Source organism: Tinamus guttatus, unplaced genomic scaffold, assembly GCF_059628265.1.
Source record: "Tinamus guttatus ecotype Peru unplaced genomic scaffold, ASM5962826v1 Tinamus_guttatus_pri_ptg000423l, whole genome shotgun sequence".
NCBI lineage: Eukaryota > Metazoa > Chordata > Aves > Tinamiformes > Tinamidae > Tinamus > Tinamus guttatus.
In genome coordinates, this window is record NW_028288957.1 from 1,963,062 (window position 1) to 1,983,962 (window position 20,901).

A 20,901-nucleotide genomic window follows, 5' to 3' on the forward strand; every position below is an offset into this window, starting at 1 on the left:
GCTTCAACAAATTGTTAAATAGTCCAGTAAATAAACCCACTCTAATAATTTTAATGCTTTAATTAGCGCAGGAGTTAGCCAAGCTTTGCATTTGCAGGCCTTGCAGCTTGTGCACACACTGCCAATCTCTCTGTAAAAATCTATGAAAAAGGAGCTCTTTCAGGGAGTAGCAGCAATCCTAAAGGTAATGTAACTTGCCAGACAAACAGCTCCACTGACAGCACAAGCCGGTCTCTCTGCCAGCCCTGCTCAAGATGCAGCACGAGCAGCGAGGCCAGCATCTCCCTTTCTGCAAAAGAAAGGCTCCTTCCATTCCAGCGGAGCCAGGTGCTACCTCAGAGGCTCCGTTCAGGAATGAAGCCAGCTGGGAAATCCTTGTGCGCTCTCTGAAGCTGCACGCTTAATTTGGACACCCAGATGCACTGGGATTTCGACCTCCAATTAAGCAGCACAAACCCTGTTTGTTTGCCCTCGGCTACACTTCGTGCCACCAGCTACTCCAGGCAGCTGAATTTGCAGAGCGCTGGGCGCATTTTGCATCGTGAAGAAAGCAAGCCCTGCTGCACCAAGGAAAACAGAAACAAAACAAAACAAGTCAAGAGATGCATCAGTTCAAGGGGTAGATGCAGAGGAAGTCGCTCCAGTTTGGATACAAACCCAAACGCTCCTCTGCCCCTTGTGCCCAAGCTGCCTTTGTCGACCCTGCGGATACACAGCCTTAGCAGAAGAGAACTCCGAAACGCTCATCGAAACCATCTTGGAGAGAAAAGCTTTTACCGCCAGACGTGCCAGAAGGGTGTCACACATCCCAGGTGCCCTTTCCACCCTGAGGAGGCCTGGTGTGGAAAAGCATCCTGTCGCCAGCACATTTTCACAACTTAAACCCCAGAGGAAGTTTGTTTTTAGCTCTACCGCAATCTCCTAGGGCTGTCCTGAGATGCTAGAGGAAAGCAACCTGTGGGAAGCTCTGCCTGGGCTCCTAAACCTGGTCAGGACGTGCTTTCATGGTCAGAAACGTTACGGACCACGTCACAGTGCTGCTCCCAGGGCCAAGAAGCCAGGTCAGGAAACTCGCAGCTTTTCCTGTGCCACAGTGGCCTGAGCTCGCGTGGCTTGTGTCCCTCCCGCAGCAACAAACCTCTTCTGGCTTATGCCTGTTTCAGATGTTCTTTTATTAAATAGTTCATGATGTGGAAAAGAGTGGGAAAGAAACAGGGTATCTTTGTAGTTTACAGTCTTCCGTGAAACAATATCACTATATGAAGTAACTTGAGACCTTTCTATATAAGATTAACTGAAGATTTAATGATTCTGCAATTACCTTGCATATGGATCACTTAGTCTTATATATAAATCAGAAAGACTTGTATTTGTGATTCAGTGCTCGCAATCTATCAGCGCTGCCGTCTGGCCAGGTTCATCTTGGAAGCTTAAAACTCAGCCTACTTTAAACAACGTTCAAGCAATTCCTGTAATTAACCTAATCAACAGATAACCACCCCGCCATCACTACTAGGATGGTACCAAGTCACTTTATTGCCATTACAAACCTTTCACACCAATTCCAAATTTACCATTAAAGTGAATCATATATTAATGGATGCTGCTTTCCTGTCTTTTCTTGCCAAATCTTTACACACTGAAGCATTAAGAATGTCATCTTAAAAAGCTTTATAAACCCTCTCACATTCAGACTTCAAATCACAAGGCACTTGCTTCTCAAAGAAAACATAAAATGAGAGGGAAAAGGAGAAAGACGTAGAGTGCCAGAGAAGCTGGAGAAATTTCATTTCACCCTCTCTGCACATGGCTAACATTATTAGAGAACCAAGGTTTGAAAATTCACTTAACGTAAATATTCACCTTGAGAGAGAAATATGAAATGAGGTTTTTAGAGAGTTTTTCTTTTTTTTAAAATAAAGGTAGAACAAAGAATAACACTTTTCAGGAAAGTATTCCTTGAACAATAAGAAGAAAATGACCCGAGAGGGTAGTACTTGACAAGATTTCTTTAAAATTTCACCTCTACTTTTAACAATTTTTGTATTGGAGCTTGGAAACATCAAGTTTTTAATTCATTCCAGTTTCTTTAATTAATTGCACAACAGAGTATGAAAACTGAGTCTGGTTACTTACGATGATCTCGGTTGAGAATTAGGCAACGTTTTTGAAGGTGCATCATACTGTTCTGTAAATCAAAAATGAATCAATTGGTTTTATTTGCCTCACTTGTAGCATATTTTACTCTACTGTCTTTGTGTGTCAGACTAGAAAGTCTCTCTTGGAGGATATAATTGTTTGCCATTGAGATTATTCATCATTCCAGATAAGAGGTTTTTAATGAAATATTGTTTTTTCTCTGCTGAACTGTTGCCTTAATTTCTACTTAATGAATGTCCACAACCTTTGAAGCACTTAGTTCATTCTTTTCCAATAAAGCACTGAAAATTGGGCTCCTTAATCAACTTAAACACTTGATATCCTCCCCAACATACAACGCACTCACAAAACTCTTTCACATAACACCGAGTTTTCTTTGGATTTCTACTTACTCTGATTCTGTGCTACAGATCCAACATGCTGGGAATCCTAAACACAGGAAAAAAAAAAGAAACAAAGGAAAGGACAAAGTGAAAATTGAGAATAAAAGAAACCTGTTAAGAGTTGCACAATTACGATTTGTTTGCCATGTGTTAATAATCGTAATAAACATCTACCTTGTCAAAGTGTCACTTCGAGACATCAGAACAGAAGATGGCCTGACATAATCTAGCGTGGATACAAATGATGCTGCTAGCATATCAGTGGCATAATTACTTTTGAAAAGATATGAAATTTTTTAAAGGAGCTACCAAATATCCCTGTTTGACACATTTGGCAGATGCTCATGTTGACAAGAAAGATAAAAAGATCAAACATTTTGGATGCTGCAAAGGGAGGTTTCTTAAAGTTTCTTAAAAAGTTTTTGAAAGGCAGTTAAATTCGGCGCCCACAGTTCTAACATGTACGTAGATAAACTCTGCCTCGAGTATGTTACAACTCTAAAAATCTAAACTCCACTTACAAAATAAAAGAGGTAAATAATAATTACACTATCACACAGCATAATGAAGAAATAACTACTCAGAAGTACACTTTGATCTAATTTCTCAGTCAAAAAAATGGGCCTGGAACGGCAGTTATACAACTTGAAACCCACCGTGCTTTCATTTATCTGACCACTTCTAAAGACAATCTCTCCTAACTGCCTCTGCCTTATGAAAGAAGTAGAGGGGAGCTGAAAGTACGTTGGAAAAGCTCTCTCTTAATGTCTTTAAAAGGTTTGCCCCAAAGAGGCTATTTTACCTTTGACGGAAATGGAAATTTTGAGGGCTCTGCTGTGCTCGGTGTATGAATAGCTGTCAAAGGAGGTGGCCATGAGTGGGTCATTTCCTGGAAAGAATTTGGGGGAAAAAACGGAGTATATTACTGATACGTGCAGGTGAAGTTTTACACTTAAAAGGGCTACTATGAATATACTAAACACCTTGCAGGCCCAACAACGAACACAGCAGATGAACTGCCATGAAAAGCTTTGCTCCGAGCGCAGCAGTCGCAGCACAGAACGACTGGCCCCAAATCTGCAGGCATCTTGGCATCACCCAAGCAACAAAAATCCGAAGGAAGCTTGTACAAAGCTTGAGGATCTATTTGAAGGGTTTGCAGGATTAGGCCTCAGAATTATAGCTATCATGGCTAATAACAGAGAGAAGTAAATAGAGCCCATATGTGAGTAGCTCTTGGGTTTTTCAAAGCACAGGACTTTCCTGTTATGGAAGTTCTTATATCCCATTACAGTAATAACCTTCTGAAAGGCCTTTCATAACTCGAGGAGGTCAGCCAGAGAGCTCTGACCACGTGCCATTCCCTCTATTATTCTACCTAAAATACTGGCTAGTTTCAAGGATTTTCCCGTCACCAGCAGAGACTTTGACACAGCTCCAGCACGTAGCTTCGAGCCCAGGAGACCACTTGACAAATTATTTTATTTTACAAAATCCTTCTGCCTTATCTCCCTCCCTGACTTTCACCCAGGTATCAACTTCCTGGGCTGAAAGCAGAGTGGAGTCATGAAACAGAGCTCAGCAAGGGAGACCACCTTCCAACCTGCCTCTTCTGGCCTCTTCCGAAAGCGTTTGCCAAGTCCAACACAGACAAGGATCTTGGGCTTGAACATATGCTCAAATACTTGAAGGAGGGTTAATCGAGACATGGGCCCTGGGGACGCTGGGCTTTCCCAAGGAAGTTGGGAGAACCTTGGTAAAAATCGCACTAGGTAGATTTTTCTTGGCTCTTGATCCCCAGATTTTAAATCCGGAAGAGCGTAATATTCACTCCAAGGATTAACTGAGTTCACAGGTCCTGCAGCCTTTACGTCCTTCTCAGGAGAACCCTGCTCGCCGCCATTCGAGCGCGTGCGCCCGCCCTCCGAGCGGCTCCCTGCCAGCTTCCCGAGAAAAGGGACCGTGTCAAGTAAACAGCAGGGAGAGCTTTTTGCTGACGTTGCCAGCTCAGGAATTCCACGGACGTTGAGCAGAGCTCGCAGCGAGCTGCGCTGCCCGGCTGGGGAGAGGGCCTGGGGGGCCTAAGCGAGAGCCTGCCGGTGCCAAAGGCTCTTTCTGGAGCTTTTGCAGCCACTACACCAAAGCGTGAAAATCTCTACTGGGCCAGAATTTACCAGTGCTCTTTTTGCCATCAGGGCCAAATTAGGAAAACCTCCGAAGCGGCTCCAGTTTCCCTATCAGTTAAGGGAAGGAACTGGGAATACAAGCAGAAGATTTACAGGGCCTATGCAGCTCCTCACGGGCACCTTCAGGGGCCTGGCAGCGCGGACGGCTCAGTGCGTCCAGCCTCTCTGGAGGAAGCCCAAACATTGCATTCAAAAATGGCAAAGCCCTGACTTGACTATGGAGCGACTCCAGCTGCTTCTCCTGCCCCAGCTGGCTTGTCACTCTTGCTCCTGGGCTTCCCAGATACTCCTATGCGGTGGAAAGATGGGCCTCCCAGCTCCAGCTGCTCCTGCAATGCTCCGCTGTCTTTCCCGCACTGCCTCCACATACCCACAGACCCAGCAGCGTCGCTGCTCGGAGCAGAAGCAGAGCTTGAATTTCCCCCCGACACAAATGCTGTTTTAATGCATGGCAACGCAGAAGAGCCCTGCTGTTCCGGAAGGACACCTACCTTCAAGATTTCTTCAACACAGTGTACATCACTGGGGAAGGTTTGCTGCAACAGAAAGGAGAGAAGCAGCGTGAGTTTGGGTTCTTTTACCCCTTGACAGAACGCAAGGGTGAACTCATTGAACATTCGCTTCCCAGGGGTTCTGTGCATTTTGTGGAAGTCAACTAATCAAAGACCTCTAATAAGAACTTAAAAAACACACACACACACACATCAAAACAGCTGTATTAGTAACGCATTTCTACACTGTTGGTGTTTTCAGATGTTTAGGAGAAGAGGTGGTCTACAAAACGTGAGAAAGAAGTTTCTCTACAAACCATGTCTTGAAGAAATCATGGAAGAAAAGAAAACAGAGTTCATCAAACAACACTCATCCAACGGATGAGATTTTACCCCTCTCATGACCCACCTTTTTGTTTCTACCCACGAGCATGTGCTTGGCAAAAAAGGAAGCGCGGCTAAAGAGATAAGGAGAAGGAAAGGTCGGGGTGCTGTGCAGTGGAGGCATCACGAACCCCAGCTCCTGGAGCACAGTGAGCTCTGGGGATGGTCCGCAGGAAAAGCAACACCAATATTTGCTGCTTGCGTAACAGAGAGCAGATACTGCAGCTTGTGCCAACACAGGAATCTGCTTTTAATATAGCACCAGAACCACTTAGCAGCTCCTGGCAGAATCCCCTCTGTCCAGCACAGCACAAAGCAGCGGTCCCTCATCTGCTTCCCATATGGTGCCTGTTATTCATGCTGGGGGACCGGGTGGCCACGGCATCCCGGGCCTTTTCCCTGGAAAATTAGGCACCCGCGTTTGCTTCTGACCTCACTCACTCCAAGATAAACCCGTGGCCAAAACTGCTGTTTTCCTTGACTTTTTTAACGCACTGCCGCCTGCGCAGCCTCCGGCCAGGCCACGGCGCCCCGGGCGAGCTTGGCTCCGGCTCCTCCGAACACACCGTTTCCCCCTCGCTCGTCTCCAGGAGGCCAGGGCATACGCAGAAGTGCTGGTTTTCCCCTTTCGGCTTGCTTTGGTTTTAATGCCAGCATTCCCCTGCCAACTGCTGCGGCACTTCACTCCTGCCTTCCCTTCAGGGTCCGCGCGGGTGTTGCAAAAAAGCACCTGCTTTTGCTCAAGTCCCAGCGCGGCTCCTGGGGAGCGAAACTGCCCTCGCGCCCGGCGCGCGGAGCGGCACCCGGCTCTCCTCCGGCACCGCTCCCGCGCCGACGACAACCCGCGAGCCCTGGGGAGGTTAAAACAACGCGTGGAACTTGGGAAGGAACTTGCTTACAAGGATGGAAAACTATTCGAGGAAAAAAAAAAAAAAAAAACAAGCAGCGATTTTTGGGCTTTACTGTGTGAGCAGTAAGTTACCTTGCACAACCAGTGTGAAGTTAAATGTGGGAAGAGATGAATTTGCTGATGAATTTGCATAGGAAGGTTTGCATGGCTAATGTAAGAGGTGACTCCTGTACTTGCAGGCCTCAAAACCAAGGGGAAAGGTGTAACCAGGCGGCCACGACGACACCAACCACCTCTTTGATGAGGAGCATCCTTACACCCACATAACTGATGTTTTAGAAAGGGGTAGTTTTTAACATGTTTGGGGAAAAGAGGATAAGGATACAGCAAAGCTAGTAAAGACATTTCAGGTAAAGGAAAGGAAACTACTAGTAGTGTATTTTTGACATAATATACTGTCAATATCATCTTAAGTCTCTCTCATGTACCAAAGAACATCCAACATGCTTCTAAAATGGCAAGACACAACCATAATCTCTGCTTCTTATACTTCTTGCAATACATGATTTTTCCATGTCACCAAGTAGCACAACTGGCTCATAAAGCCTGAATAATATTTTGCAAAGAGGTACCCTCTCAAGGTTAAGAAAACGCTAAGCGTGATACCCCTCAAGTGCTGTTAAGTCTAGTTAAAGTTGCCAAAAAACTGTCTTTGGTTTCAGCTTAATTTTCATGTAACAGTTCAAACCAAAAAGACTTAAGAGTTTTAACCTGCACCGAATATCTTCCCTCTGGGACTCCCATAAACTCATCCACTTTCTTTTCCTCACTGCTAGCAACCTCAATCAAGAGGAAATCCCTATGAAGGCATCTTGCTGGTTAAAAAAGAAAACATAGGTGAGGAAGATATTCCAGAAAGATTTGCCAGTGATTCCTACAGAAGCATCATGCTTGCTTCTCTCCAGCAAAATGTCCTAACCTGGGAATAACACCAAGCATCTCCCTAAAGATATGGTTTTGCCATGGAGACCAAACGGAACAAGCCCTTTTGCTCCTTTTTAACACGGACAGAGTGGAAGAGGCTTTAGGATTTCTAAGGTATTGGATGAAAACGACAGTGCCACACGTGCCAACGGGAGCCGAGGAGCAGTTTGTGCGCGCAGAGCTCGGAGGCGGGAGCTGCCTCCTCGGTTTTCCCACCGCTTGCTTCACCTGGAGGCCCCGGCAGCAGTTTCAGGCGGGCGCTGTCGGAAACGGTCTCGTCAAGACGGGGCTGGCCACACGTTGCAGGTTTGAACCGGGATGGATACGGCCCTGCCTTTCAGGCAAGCACGAAGGTGTTGCAGCCCTTTCCGTTCCTTCTTGTCTTGGTGACTCCCATGTGACTGCTTCTCTGCGTGCCTCCGCCGTCGGAGCCTGTTTTCAAGCCCCTCTGCTGTCCTGCCTGTAAACAAGCTGCATCTTTCTGGGCATCGTTCAGCTCAGGTGAAACCGCTGCGTGAACGAAGCTATAGAGCACGTCCTGCTTCCCTGCCAGCCGGTTTTGTCTCCAGGTTGGAGGAAGAGACGCACGCGCAGATGAACTGCAGCGGCGACGGCTCTTGGCTTTGTTTCAGATCCGTCCCCAAACACAAGCCAGCAAAGACGGGAGACGCCAACTCCGTGCTCCGCACCGCTTCTTCACAGTGTTGTTTTTCTTCATTCCCTAGCTTTGCCACTGCAGCTATCAACAGGAAAGACCACTAGTTAACTGAAAAATAGGCTTTTCATGTACAGCCGTTACCCACTGAATACCACAGGTCGGAGAGGGCGCTCTGAGGGAAGGTGGAAGCAGCGATTCCTACCGCCTCTCCTGGGCTGCGTGGAGAGAGCGTGCATGAAACCTGTGCATGAAGACACCGGTGATGAAAAGCAGTTAAACAGGCACCATCATGAGAACGCTGTCAGCACGGGTGGTCTTGAATTATGCACCTGATCCACGTTTCTATTTCACTGCAGACAGTGCATTTTTTTCCCCTCACACGTACACAGATTTCTTCCTTTTGCTCACTTACTGATTCCCAGCATTCCTGATGCACGAGAAAGGCTTTCTCGAAAGGTCAGGAAGATAAAAAGCTTTTCCAACTGTGGCAGCTCAAGGGCTGCTTTGAAGGCAGCCGGGTTCTCCCAGTGATCCTCCAAGCAGCAGCCACTTAGATCAGTATCATTTTCTCACTGTGAACAACAATTGTTTATAAAAAATAAAAAATAAAAAAAGGAAAAAAAGGAGAAAAAGGAGAAAAAGGAATCCAGCAGCAAAATTGCACCCCCAAAAAAGGAGCAAGAGGAAGGTGTAGGAAGGCAGTCAAAGCAAGATTTTCCTCTGATTTCTTCCAGTTTGGGAATTTTTTAAAGTTCTCATTAAAGCATTGGCATTTCTTGCAGGCAAAAGGCAGCATTTGACCCAAATCAACGAGTCCAAACTCTGCTGGATAGGATTTGTTTAAAACCTCATATTCTCCTGAGCTAAATATATCCTTAATGACTGGCTTCATCAATTATGCTAGGGACTTTAAAGGCCATTTGCTTATGCAGAAGAGTGCCTTAGGTTTCATTACTACAGTAACCAAAAATACACAAACACTACTTGGCAGCCGGGTTTCTCCACCAGCCACTCGAGCTGCTCGAGCAACTTTGGGAAACTCTTGGAGCGGGAGGATAGACCTGGAAGAAGAGAAGACCGTTTTCTCAGCAGGTTGCCCCAGGCTAAAATTAATATTTGCAGGAGGTTACAATTACCACAAGCTTCATCGTTTTGACACCGAAGACTGGAGCTAGCCTCATTCGAGCAAAAACAGGGACAACCACCACAAAAAAAGGTACAAGGTAGAAGAGAGGCAGCAAGAGGAAATCAAAGCAAGAAAGCTAAAACAGAAAGCTGATTTTATTAAAAAAACAAATAATGCTATTGGACTCTCTCTGTAGAACAAGGTCCTGCTGCAGGACCAACAAGGCACAACACTGGGGCCTGAGAGCTAGAGAAAATAAAATTAGACTGAAAAACTACACGCGTGGGGATTCATTTGGTTCCATTTTGTCCTAGGTTGCTGTCTGAAAGTTTTCCCTGACGGGGAGGAGGGAGAGCCCAGGGAAGGAGCAACACCCCAGCTCTCCCCTGCCTGGCCGGACGCCCGGACGGAGCAGAGCGACACCGAAACGCTTCCGGGCGAATCAAAGTGAAGCCAAAGCAGATCCGACTGCGCCCGCGGGAGCTCCTGAGCCCGGCTCGGCAGACGAGGCAACCCTTTCCCTGAGCTTCTCCTCTCCCCTTGCTGCGCTGATACGCAGCAAGGCCGGCCACTTCGGCGTCCGACGTCGAACCGCCCAGCGGACAAGGGTGCACCGTGGTGCTCGTGCATGGCTGCCTGCAGGAAAGCAAACCTGCCTGGAGGATTTTACATGCTTTTCTAACTCTGAGATGGATTATTCTGCTCAATCTAAAAATAAACGCTACGGCCTTTTTCTTGTTTACAAACAGCATAAGAAAAGAACAAAAATCTCTGTTTGGTCTTCTTTCGTCTGAAAGCGCAAAGATTTTTTGTGCTCTGGGAAAATGGGTCCTCTGTACATTTTAATAAAGGATTCTTTGCAAATTCTAAGCCAAGGAAAGTAATTGCCATGTCCTTTGCTAGCCTTCAAACGTGACAACTGCAATAACGCAGTCCAAGCCGAGGCACACTAAACGTGCTGAGCGTAAGCATCACGAGCAGCACCAGGGGATGCAGACGGCAACTCCAGCCCACTCTTTTTGTGCCATCCGTTAAGTTGCTCTAGGTGAAGGAGCTGGGCACAAAACCCCTCTCCAACCTGCTGGGGACAGCACGTCCTCCGAGACGATCCTCGCCGAGCTCGTCCTGAGGACACGCAGCATGAAACGACGCGTCACAGCGCATCGGCTGCTTGCACGCGAGGCGTAACGCACAGCTACGTAGGGGTGGGAACGGTCTGCCAACGTTAATACATATCTATGCCTAAGGGCTGCATCAATGACAAAAAAAAAAAGAAAAAAAGCCGTATTAGAATCACTAAGTCACTAAATATGAGTTAGGAAACTTAGGATGTTTAAATGATGCCCTGTATGTTTCAAAGGCTCCAAGTTTCTAAGGGGCTCCAGCTTGACCTGCTCAAGGGATTTTCCCACTGGAGAGCCCCCGTTTTGTTGCAAGTCAGCAGGAATTGGTCTCCTCAAAGCAAACAGCATGAGGAAAACACGATCTGTTCATTCAGACCTAAGCCAGGCCCAGCGATGTTTTCACTACTTTTCAAAATAATCTGCCCATTAAGATGCTCACAAACCTGAATACCAGTGAGTACCAAGGGTGCACTTAGACTCTGCAACCAAGGGCATTAAAAACAAGAAGCCTAGAAGCACCTTTCAAACATAGCCAATGCTTCCCAAACTTGTGCCCTTTCCCATGCCATTCTCCCATCTCTCCCGTATACATTACAAACACCCAACGCCAGTAGCTCAAAATCCTGGGCTTCAGACAAGAAATCATGTAGGAAAACAGCCAAGAGGAAGTGAGGGATATTCAAACATACTGACTGATGTAAATATACAGCATATCGAAAGGTCAGCTTTAATCACTATTCACAACTGAAATAATTCTCATTTTTTTCAGCTGGGAGGAGGAATTCATTCAGAAACCATCGCTACAGTTGAAGTTGAGCACGTAGCTCCTCCCTTCCCAAATCCCCTGATGTGAGCCTGCAAATCACTTCGAGAGCAAATCCTCATCTTCATTTAAGCTCAGTGAAAAACGCAAGAAAACAGTAATTACATTTGCTGAGACCACCAAGGAAAGCAGCGATAGGAGCAGCGAGAGGCGTCTCATGAACGCCTTGGATAATTATCTTTAACTGCTGCTGTCGCGCACAAGTCGCTTCCCTTTCCAAACACCACCTTCCCTTTGGAAAGCCAGCAGAGTTAAGGTTAGGATGGCAGCGGCGGCACTGAGGCTTCGAGACGCAGGCTCCCCCGCAGCAAAGCAGTGGTTTGACACTTATCAGAAGTGCTTTTCTGGATCGAGACCTTGGCTTTCGTTCTTTGGAGCAGGGATACGTAACTAGATCTCACACGTAACTGCATGACCACAGCCGCGAATAAGAAATTGCAAAACTCTCCTGCATTCAACGTTAAAACTCAAGCTTTAACTTTCTCCTCATAAAAGCAAAATGTTTGCTTGAGGAAGAGCCGAGGTTCTATTTTTAAGCCCGAGCGGAAATTTAAGAAATATTCTTAAATGCTTCTCACCACGGGAACTTAACCTGTGGGAAAAACATAGCAGGATATCCTTTTGCTTGTAAAGACAACTTTCCCCATTGTTGCACAGCTGACCCAAATGCAAAGAGGATATTCCTGCTTTTTAGGTTTTGAGGGCAGGGGAGCGTTGCCTCGCTGTTGAGTCATGTATATATAGAAAAAAAGCTATTTTCTGGGAGAAGGATTAGGTCCATCTTGTAGAAAAATACTTCACCGTGCCATAGATGACTCCAAGCCATTGCCAGTCTTGCCCACCAGTTACCTGGGCATTGGTTTCAGGATATAACTGAAACTTTCTCTTATAAAAACTATCTATTAAGGTTCAAGTAGCTTAATTTTTAACTTGGAGCTATGGAATCGATGGCAAAGGCTGCTGAAGCCAGGCATTAGCCAACCCTTGCCAAACAAAAAGACTTTGGTGTCTACTTCTCCAAAACAGCTCTGGCAGCCACAACACTGGAAGAGCCTTAGCTACACTAATTTCCCAATGTTATCTATATCATTCTTTTGCTGTACACGGATTCCTTCACAGATATTTCCTAAGCATGTCAGCGATCCATCAAAACTTCTCAGGCACTGGTGGCAAAATGCTCAATTAAGTCATTTGAAAGACATCATGGATGGGAGGAGAGAGGCTAATAACCTACAACGGAGTCAGGCTCAAGTCCTTTGGACGCTACGACTTGATCTTTATGCCCTTGCAGGCCCCAAAGCATCTGCATCAGGTTGGCTTCAGCCACAGGCCCCAGGCAACCTCATGCGAGCTGGACAGCGAGCGCTTCCCTCGCGTGGCCTGCAGGACCCTGAGGACGTGTGTAGGAAAGGGCAAGACATGCCCAAGGGACTACTGCTACCGCAACGAATGGCAAGACAAATATTGTGCTGCTGTTCCTGCTTCCACGAGAGCAACGTACCCAGCACCGGGGCGGAGAGGGCAAGGAAGGGAGCGAGGCGGCTCTGCGGCACAGCGTCCTGAGCAGGAGCAAAGCCCAGGCGACAGCCCACGAGATACGTGACAGCACACGGAGCCGGTGGCACAAGCCTCGCTCCGAGGCGCTCCAGCTGCCCCTTCCACCTCCAGGCGGCCGGGGGGCTCCTCCGTGTCCAACATCCTGCTGCTCCGACGGGCGGGCGGTTGGCGCCAGCTGAGGACACCTCCGCAGAGCAGCAGGGCCCTGGCACGAGCCAAACGGGCCTGGACTTGCCTTCCTGTTCCAGGAACTCCCCCTCCATCATCCAAAATCCGTAATGTTCTTCATGCACCACAGCCATCCAAAAGACGCAAGAGGCAGGTTGTCACAAATGCTCTTTCGTATGTGTCAGGGAAAAAAAAAAATACAGATACACCCCCCAGTGTTAACTAAGAATCATTCCACATGCTGTTTATTTTACAATAGACTTAAAACACACAGTCAACAGGCCCGTGCCTTCCTCCTACGACGAGCCATGTACTCGCCAGTATAAAATGGGGAGCGGCGCCTAAACGACGCCGCGCCACCGTCTATAACCGTGCACCACAGAACAAGTCCTTTGAATATCTGCCATGCAAGCTACATAAAGCAGGTATAGCACGCACATATACACAGAAGCAGCTTTAAATATTCAACTCAATTCATGCTATAAGCATCCCCCCGTTTGTTTTGAAATGCTGCATTTTATTTTTACTTTAAACAGTGAATCAACTGTATCATCACAGCAGTCAGTGGAAAAACTTATGGGTCAAGGAGGACTTTACCAGTCAGGAAATGCTTTGATTTTGGGCAGCCCAAGCAATTCAAAGCAGATCCCAATGTCTCCCTTTCTGTCATTTCTGAGAGAAGACCAAAGCTGTTCTAAATATAGGAATCTGGACTCCCTATTTCCTACCTGTGCCTTTCCTTCGTGCCACCCTACAAGGACAGAGACATCCATCTTACTATTAAGGTGACTGAAGACAAAATATTCAATAATACTGGTGATAATGAGTTATCTCTGGGTTTAAGAATTAACATTCAATTCTGAGAAAAGGCTCAACTTTGGATTTCTCCCAGAGATTTATTTCTGGGAACATTTTTGACGCATTCCATCTTCATCGGATGGAAGCTCCTCTCTTCAATCTCCAAGACAAAATAATTACAAGCTGATTATTCTTCAGCAAAAACTGATATTCTTCAGCACTGAAAGACCACGGCATCAATGGGAGCTCTCCTGTCGGGGCTGTACATCTGATTTCACGATTCAGATCCTAATGTGGCAGATTGGGAAACGTCCTATCAATCCTCAGCTCTCGTTCAGATCCCTCTCTGATCTTAGGAAACGTCTTCATGCCTTTACTGGCCGTTTTTAAGAGTGATCACATTTATTTTCCTAATTCTTGCCTTACCTGTTTAGCTGGCTAACTTCTCCTGGACTCGCTCTTATTATGAGTTAATACAATTTCTGCCAGACCAAGGAAGCATCATTTCTGTGACGGCCTTGGTGACAGCTGAAACGACTAGGTTCCTCCATCACATTTGGAGGCCTGCTTTAAATCCAAGGAAAGGAGGAAGCGTGAGGAAGAACAGGGCTTCTGACTTCACGGCCTGGTGGCTGTCGCAGGTATCATCTATCCTCAAAGCACACATCTGGCTCAGCCACCTCCCCTGGCATTGCTGTTAGAACAGGCCCCATGTTCAGGAGAGCTTTGTTATCTACTGACTCTGCAGCTGACAAATGGGTTAGTAACTAGTCTGTGAGCACAGGGCTGTGGATACACCTCTCCTGAGCAGCCCAGGCAAACACTGTAGATGTTCCCTCCTCCAATGGAGGAAAAATCCCACTGAAAGGACGAACAGAAAGGCCAAGCTGCGGGCATGCAGCAGCTCTAAGACACAGGACTCAGGGAAAGCAGGTTATTCTATCAACTCAGGGGAAAGGGAACAGCCAAAGTGTTTGGGCTGCCTGCAGGCCCTTTCCCTCCAGCCTCCACGAGCACCTTATGGACTGGGAAACCCACCAAGCCCCGTACTCTGTGCAGGCTGCACTGCCGGCATCCCAACCTGTAGGATTTGCTACACCTGCAAAAAGAGCCTCGTTATCTAAGAGGGTTGGACAAGGACTGAACCGGTTTTGTCGCTGGGACCACTGAGCTTCAGCCACGTACAACAGGTCAACCTCCTTAAACCCTACGGGACGAGGTGGGTCTGTGAGACCGGATGACCCACTGAAGTCACTGAGCATCAAAACAGCAGGAAAACACATTCTCTTTTCCCCCCAATTTCCTCACGAAAAGCCTGAAGCCTAACGGACACGCTGTGCATTTAGCTTATTGCTACAGTACCTGTATGTGGCAACAGCACCGCAACGGCAGCAGATTAACAGCGGAGGCACCCACTGTGGTCAGGCTGCTTCCAACAGGCATCGCCGCGTTGACACCCGACAAGCGCCGAGCCTCCTGAAGCTGCAAAACACATCGGGGCTGCGGCACCGGCCCCCACGGGGACCCCCAGCGAGGGCGAGCGGCGCCCGGGGCCCTTGCAGGAGCGTTAAGGACGGAGACGGTGCGCGGGGTGCCCGAGGGAGCACGGGAAATCCCTGCTGGAGTTCTTTCCCGAGAACACATCGCTCGCGCGATGCTGGAAACGGGCTGGGTTAATCCGGGCGGCTGCGTCTCCGGTGCAGCGAGGAGGGCAGCCCCAGGAGGGAAGCCCTGTTTGGAGCCCTGTCTCCTGTTTACAGGCTCTTTTGTCCTCGGATAACTGCAGGAGCTGCCTTCATCCGCCAGCCCGCAATTACACGGCCATGGAAAAGGCTCCATCCCACCTGCCCCCGTCCTCCGGGCACCTGCGACGGCGCGGCGAGCGGCCGTGCCGCACTCACCGCCGTGAACATGTCTCGCTGCCTCCCTGCGGGGCCGGGGCAGCATCCCCCTGCCGTGGCGCATCCCCCGGCGTCCTCGGGGCCGCCGGCTGCCCCCGGCCGCCCGGGTAGGAAAGAACTTTCCGTGGCGCGGCGCCACGCGGAGCTGCAGGGGCTCCCAGGCCTAACTCCCTGGGCGCCGCTCCGAAAAGCGCTCCTGTGGGAACAGCGTTGCTTAGCAAAGCCTGCCTTGTCCCTGCACGGCCCCACGTGGCAACATCTGGCCCCTCGGCAGCTGCGCCCTGCACACACACACCCAAATAAACAAAAAAAATATATATACACACACATATAGTTTGAAAATCTCTGGAGGGATCGGGCGCTCTGTCAGTGCCACCACAGCTGCCTCGGCGTTTTATCCACTCGCTCGTTTCCCGCTCGGCTTAAACCGTGGGGCTTCTTCCAAAGGCGAGGCCCTCGCGGGAGACGGAGCCTCTCTCATCGGGTGGGAATCACCTGCTAAAGCCAATACGACGAGTAGCTTTTCTCGTGTTTACATCATAGTGGCTGTGTGCTTTGGCTTCATTTATAAAAGAAAAAAAATATTATATATATATACACACACACCATGCAATTCTGCCAGGCCTCCAGGATTGGCTGCTGTCCCTCCAAAGCTCCCGCGCACACCGCAGGTGAGAGAAAACAAGAAACTCCTGAAATGGGTTTATGTGTTTCCAAGCGCTGCCTACAGCTGCTGCCGATATGTGGCCCTGCATCAGCAGCCCTCGGGCAACCCCTAAAGTGCGTAGGTGCCCGGGGCACCCCGGGGTGCCCTGCACAGCACCAAGGCCTCTGGGACCAGCACCATCCTGCCAAGGTGCTGCTGAACATTCCTACCCACCCACAAGGGCTGCGAGCGGTGCTAACCACTGTGCCTAGTAATAAAACACCAGCAGAACCCAGCCTCCTTTATTTTTTTTTTTTTTTCCCCCCCCTAGTAAAACTACCTGGCTCGCGAGCTGCTCTTTCCTGCCCCAATTCGCGCAGTTTGGGTTCCTACTGGCTACGCACAAGGCGGAAACTTTTTCTCTTTCCAGTCCTGAAGGAATTTGCTAAATAAGCCATAAAACAAAAAAAAACAAAACACAACAAAACAACAAACAAAATGAAACCCTTACATTTATAGATATTTCAGGTGGGAAAAAAGACCATTATTCAGATTAAAAGAAAAAGCAGCCTGCCAAGCATGGACACACGGGTCGCCGGCCGCCTCCGCAGGCCGCCGCGCTGGCTTTGAGGTCGCCTCGCTGCAAGCTTGGCCTCTCATGGGTCACCTTGCTCGGGTGGATGCCTTAGCTTTTCTTAGTCACACCAGGCATCAAGCCTCACTCTAGGAGCAGCCTGAAAGGCCTCTCGTCCACTTCCTTCGAGGGTCTTGGTGGCCGCGCGTGCCCACAAGCAGGAAGCCCCGCGCGGTGTCCTGCGCCCCGCTGCTCTCGCCGCTAACTTCCCCTCCACGCGGCAGTTGGCCCTGCTGCTCAGACAGCAGCCCTAGCCGTGAAAGGACAACATGAAAGAAGCTGAGGCTTTCACAAAGTTTTCTTGCTTCCATGTGGACGGAAGAGTGGGGCAATTACCACGGACTATTACTATCCACCAGTGCTGTGAAAACGGAACTACTTCAGCTTATAAGAAACAGTTAAAAAACCTCAAACGAACGGAAAACCTCTTCTCCTTGATGCAGCCCCAATCTCCCTAACGGGTAATTCGCTTCCTCTCCAGGAAGCTGAATATCCTAAACCAGCCGCTTTGCAAAACGCTCCTGCAACAAAAGCAAAAGGCACAAAGCTGATGTCAAGTAATGCTATTCCCATTTCTGAAATAGATTTTTGGGGGATATTTTTTCTACGTCTGTTCAATTCCCAACATTTTTGCTCTCTACAAGTACTTACAAAAACAACTACTCTTTGTGTGCAAAGCTGCAGGTTTGCTTGACTTTTGAAAGAAGATTTCTACAGAAAGCTTCGTATGTTTAAAAAGAGATAACTGTTCCCATTTTTCACAGACCAGTTTTGCAGAAGAATTAAAAATTGCCACTCAATTAAAATTAGTATCTTTGCTGCTCAGACATAAAGATAACTGGATACAGTAAAGACATGTTGCAGCCTGCAGTCTGAAACTTAGTTTCAACACCAGAACACTGACCAGGATAAAGTAGATCCTGGCAGGGACCTCCTGCCAAAACTGAACTTGGTTAAGGAGCTTGACGGCTTCGCCTCTTCATCGCTCACCTGGCTTCAGTCATGATGTCGACAGTTAAATCTTCAACGCAGAAAATGCAGATGCTTCTGCAGGAGTCCAAAACACCCCTTCAGAAGGTTTCCCCTGAGCCCAATCCGCCCACAGCAGGAGCACAAGCTCCCCATTGCTCCCGGCTTGGCAGCTCAACACGGCACTCCAACTGCCTCCTCCTTGGAAAAGGAAAACAAAAATTCAAACTCCTAAAATATGGTATCTTGCCTAAAGGCCAAGTCCAGATCTTGAACCAAGAAAGAAGCACAAATCTCAAACGTGATAGCAGGAAACGCTCTTGCAGCCGGGAGCCAGGAGCTGGACCCGCGCGGACCTTCTTCACGCACCGCGAAGGGCGAGATGAACGAAAGTGCAGCCCGTTTATGACTTGTGGAACCTGACCCGTGAACCCTGAACCGCAGCCTTTGGCAAGGCCAAGGAAGGATACACCGTGCCCTTCTGGCTTTTAAACCAAGCACCTGCCCCTTGCCCCCTGTGCACGAACTTCCAGCGCTTCCAGAGCCGAACAAAAACCGCCGCTTTGTTCCCGGGGCCAGAAGCAAACATGGCAAATCTGGTAGCAACAACTGGAATTGCTGTTTCACTGGCTTGTTTTGCCATCGCAGATCAACACAAGGAGAAATTCACACAGTGCTTTTGGTGAGGCAAGGAAACCCTTTTAAAGGGCATAAACAGGGTAGCCAAGGCTACACTTTGTTAATTCTCTCTTGGTGCAGAGCAAAACAAAGAAACCATAAATGAAAAAAAAAAAAAAAAAAAAAAAAAGATGGGGGGGGGTTTGGGGAAAAAAATGAAAATTAACCTCCTTTGTATATAATAAATGGAAAATATAGGATTGATGAGAAGAACGGTAACCTAAATGTTAGGTTCATTAGGCGAGACCAAATGGCCGTGCTAAATATGTTTTTAAAGATTTTCTTTCTTAATGCAGAACTAATTTTTTTTCCTAGCTTACTAGGTTTAACTACCTAGTTCCTTTTGTCAGTTAAAGGCTCTTTTAAATCTATTTATCTTGCCCAAACTTCTTTCTAAGTATTTAGCTGTTCCTATATGCTATGCAATGACTGTGCTTTAAACTGGTGGTCTTCAAAAAGCTTTGCTGAGCTGAACCAAGCTTGAAGATGGCAACACCAGCTTGAAAGTAGAGATTTTTGTGGGCATCAACCTGAAATGCTGCTGTTTCAGGGAAAGTAGGAGGGCAAAATAAATGTTTGATTCACATCTTTTAGGTCAAAAAGGTTCCACTGATGTCTCATGCCAGTAAATAAAAAGGAGCTATTCCCTAACATTTATGGAACTCTGACATGAAAATAAAGCCAAATCTCCACTAAGCATCAAGAAGTGTATATGCTTGGATGCCACAGCTCTAAAAATGCTTTAGGATTTGCAAGCACTCTCTCTCAAACCTGCCTCGCTGCTTCTTGGCTCTGCAGAAAAGTCATTTCCCTTTAAAGCTTCATAGTCTGATTTGGTAAATGGAGGTAATGGGAGGGTCACTGTTGGTGCTGCGGCTCTCCTAAAGAAACAAAAAGAAAGAACAGCTTTAAAAGCATCTTTGTTTACGGGTTGGAGGGAAAAGATAAAACATGGCATGTTAAGAGGATGAATGCATCCAACTTTGTGTGTGCACAATTTTTTTAACATCTTCTCACAACAAATTTGGAAAAACGCCTTAAAGGGAAGGGGAGGAAAGTTGAAAGGGAAGACTTTTCTTTGGGGAAGAAAGAAAAGAGCTGTTTGGTTTCTGTGTGTGAATGCACAGTGAGTCACGGCGCAGTTATCCACTGTGGATTAATTCACCCCGCAGCGAATCTGTTCGTCTATTCAGGCTGGAAGGCTTAACTTGTCACTGTTGCCATGAACAGAAGCTGTCAATAATGCACTCACAGCTGCAGGTGACACAAGCCTTAGAAATTCAATTAGCCAAAAAGCATGTGGTAGAAGAAAACACTTTCCTAAACAATGTCAAGAAAGACCATAGCAAAAAAACGAGAATTTGGCATGCATTTGTTTTTTCTTTCATGTTCGGTTTTTAAGCTTTTTAAAAAACTAGTTTAAAAACCAGAAAACCCATTTAGTTTTCAAGATGGGTGATGAAGAGGCCGAGATCCTGCATTGCTTTTCCTCGGCCCCAGAAGTAAAATATCTGGTCAAACAAATACAGGGGAACCCAGGCTGCAACTGCACTTGCTGTTTTAAGACACAACGGGCAATGTCACATCCACCTTGAAGCAATTGCAGTCCCTCAGCATGAAAGCATTTCTCCAACTTCTCAACAAAGTCATTTTTCCAGTTTCCTGCCATTTTACACCAGAAATTGCCTTAAGCCATTTGCAACTGATCCAAAACATCCTACAACACCCTTTTCTGTGAAAACCACCCATCCTCTCCCTTTTTATTACAAAGGCAAAGCACACTTGGGAAAGCATCTCTGGAGCTTGATTTGCAATTGGGTGCTGGAATACTCTTGGAGCTACAGGATGGCAAAACTCCTGGACACACCTAGCAAGCAAAAGCACTGAAAACAGGGGGTTTTATACAGGCATCACGAAAAAAGAGTATTTGTGGAACCAAACCCATATGCATTCACACTGTTTAATCTGCGTATCCTGCACTCAACCTGCTGCAACCAACTCAATCTTCTCCATCTGGAGAAGGGCAATCCGCAAAAACAACCAAAAGGGCAGAGTGAACAACCCTGAAAACTGCACGTTTTCTACATCCCAAGAAGTTACTCATTTTAAAAGACAGAACAGATGAAAAAGCAAGTGTTTGTTTCTCACAGAAATAACAACAAAGATGAAGAACAGGTTGCTCTGGCATAAATAGAAATAACAAAAGGTTCACACGTGAAACAGATTTGTGTCTCTGGCCCAAATGCCATCTTTTCACTGCAACAACCAGAGCTTTTCATTCCGCATCCCCCAAAACATCCCCCTCTCTCTCTTTTCCTCGACACAGAGAGGCAAATGCTGTTCAGCCACTTAGCACAGAGTCCCTCAAAATTCAACCAACA

General features: G+C 47.3%; 1 protein-coding gene across 2 annotated transcripts in view; it reads right to left on the reverse strand.

The window, feature by feature from the left end:
- The window catches only part of AFF1 (ALF transcription elongation factor 1), a 69,094-nt gene that overhangs the window by 19,804 nt on the left and 28,389 nt on the right, over positions 1 to 20,901 (reverse strand). For both annotated transcript variants that reach the window (XM_088531625.1, XM_088531626.1), the window contains exons 4-7: positions 5,221 to 5,265; positions 3,346 to 3,432; positions 2,553 to 2,589; positions 2,137 to 2,188 (exon numbers count right to left, since the gene is read on the reverse strand). In XM_088531625.1, coding sequence (XP_088387751.1) covers positions 2,137 to 2,188; positions 2,553 to 2,589; positions 3,346 to 3,432; positions 5,221 to 5,265 — 221 coding nt within the window. The remainder of the gene's footprint in view (positions 1 to 2,136; positions 2,189 to 2,552; positions 2,590 to 3,345; positions 3,433 to 5,220; positions 5,266 to 20,901) is intronic.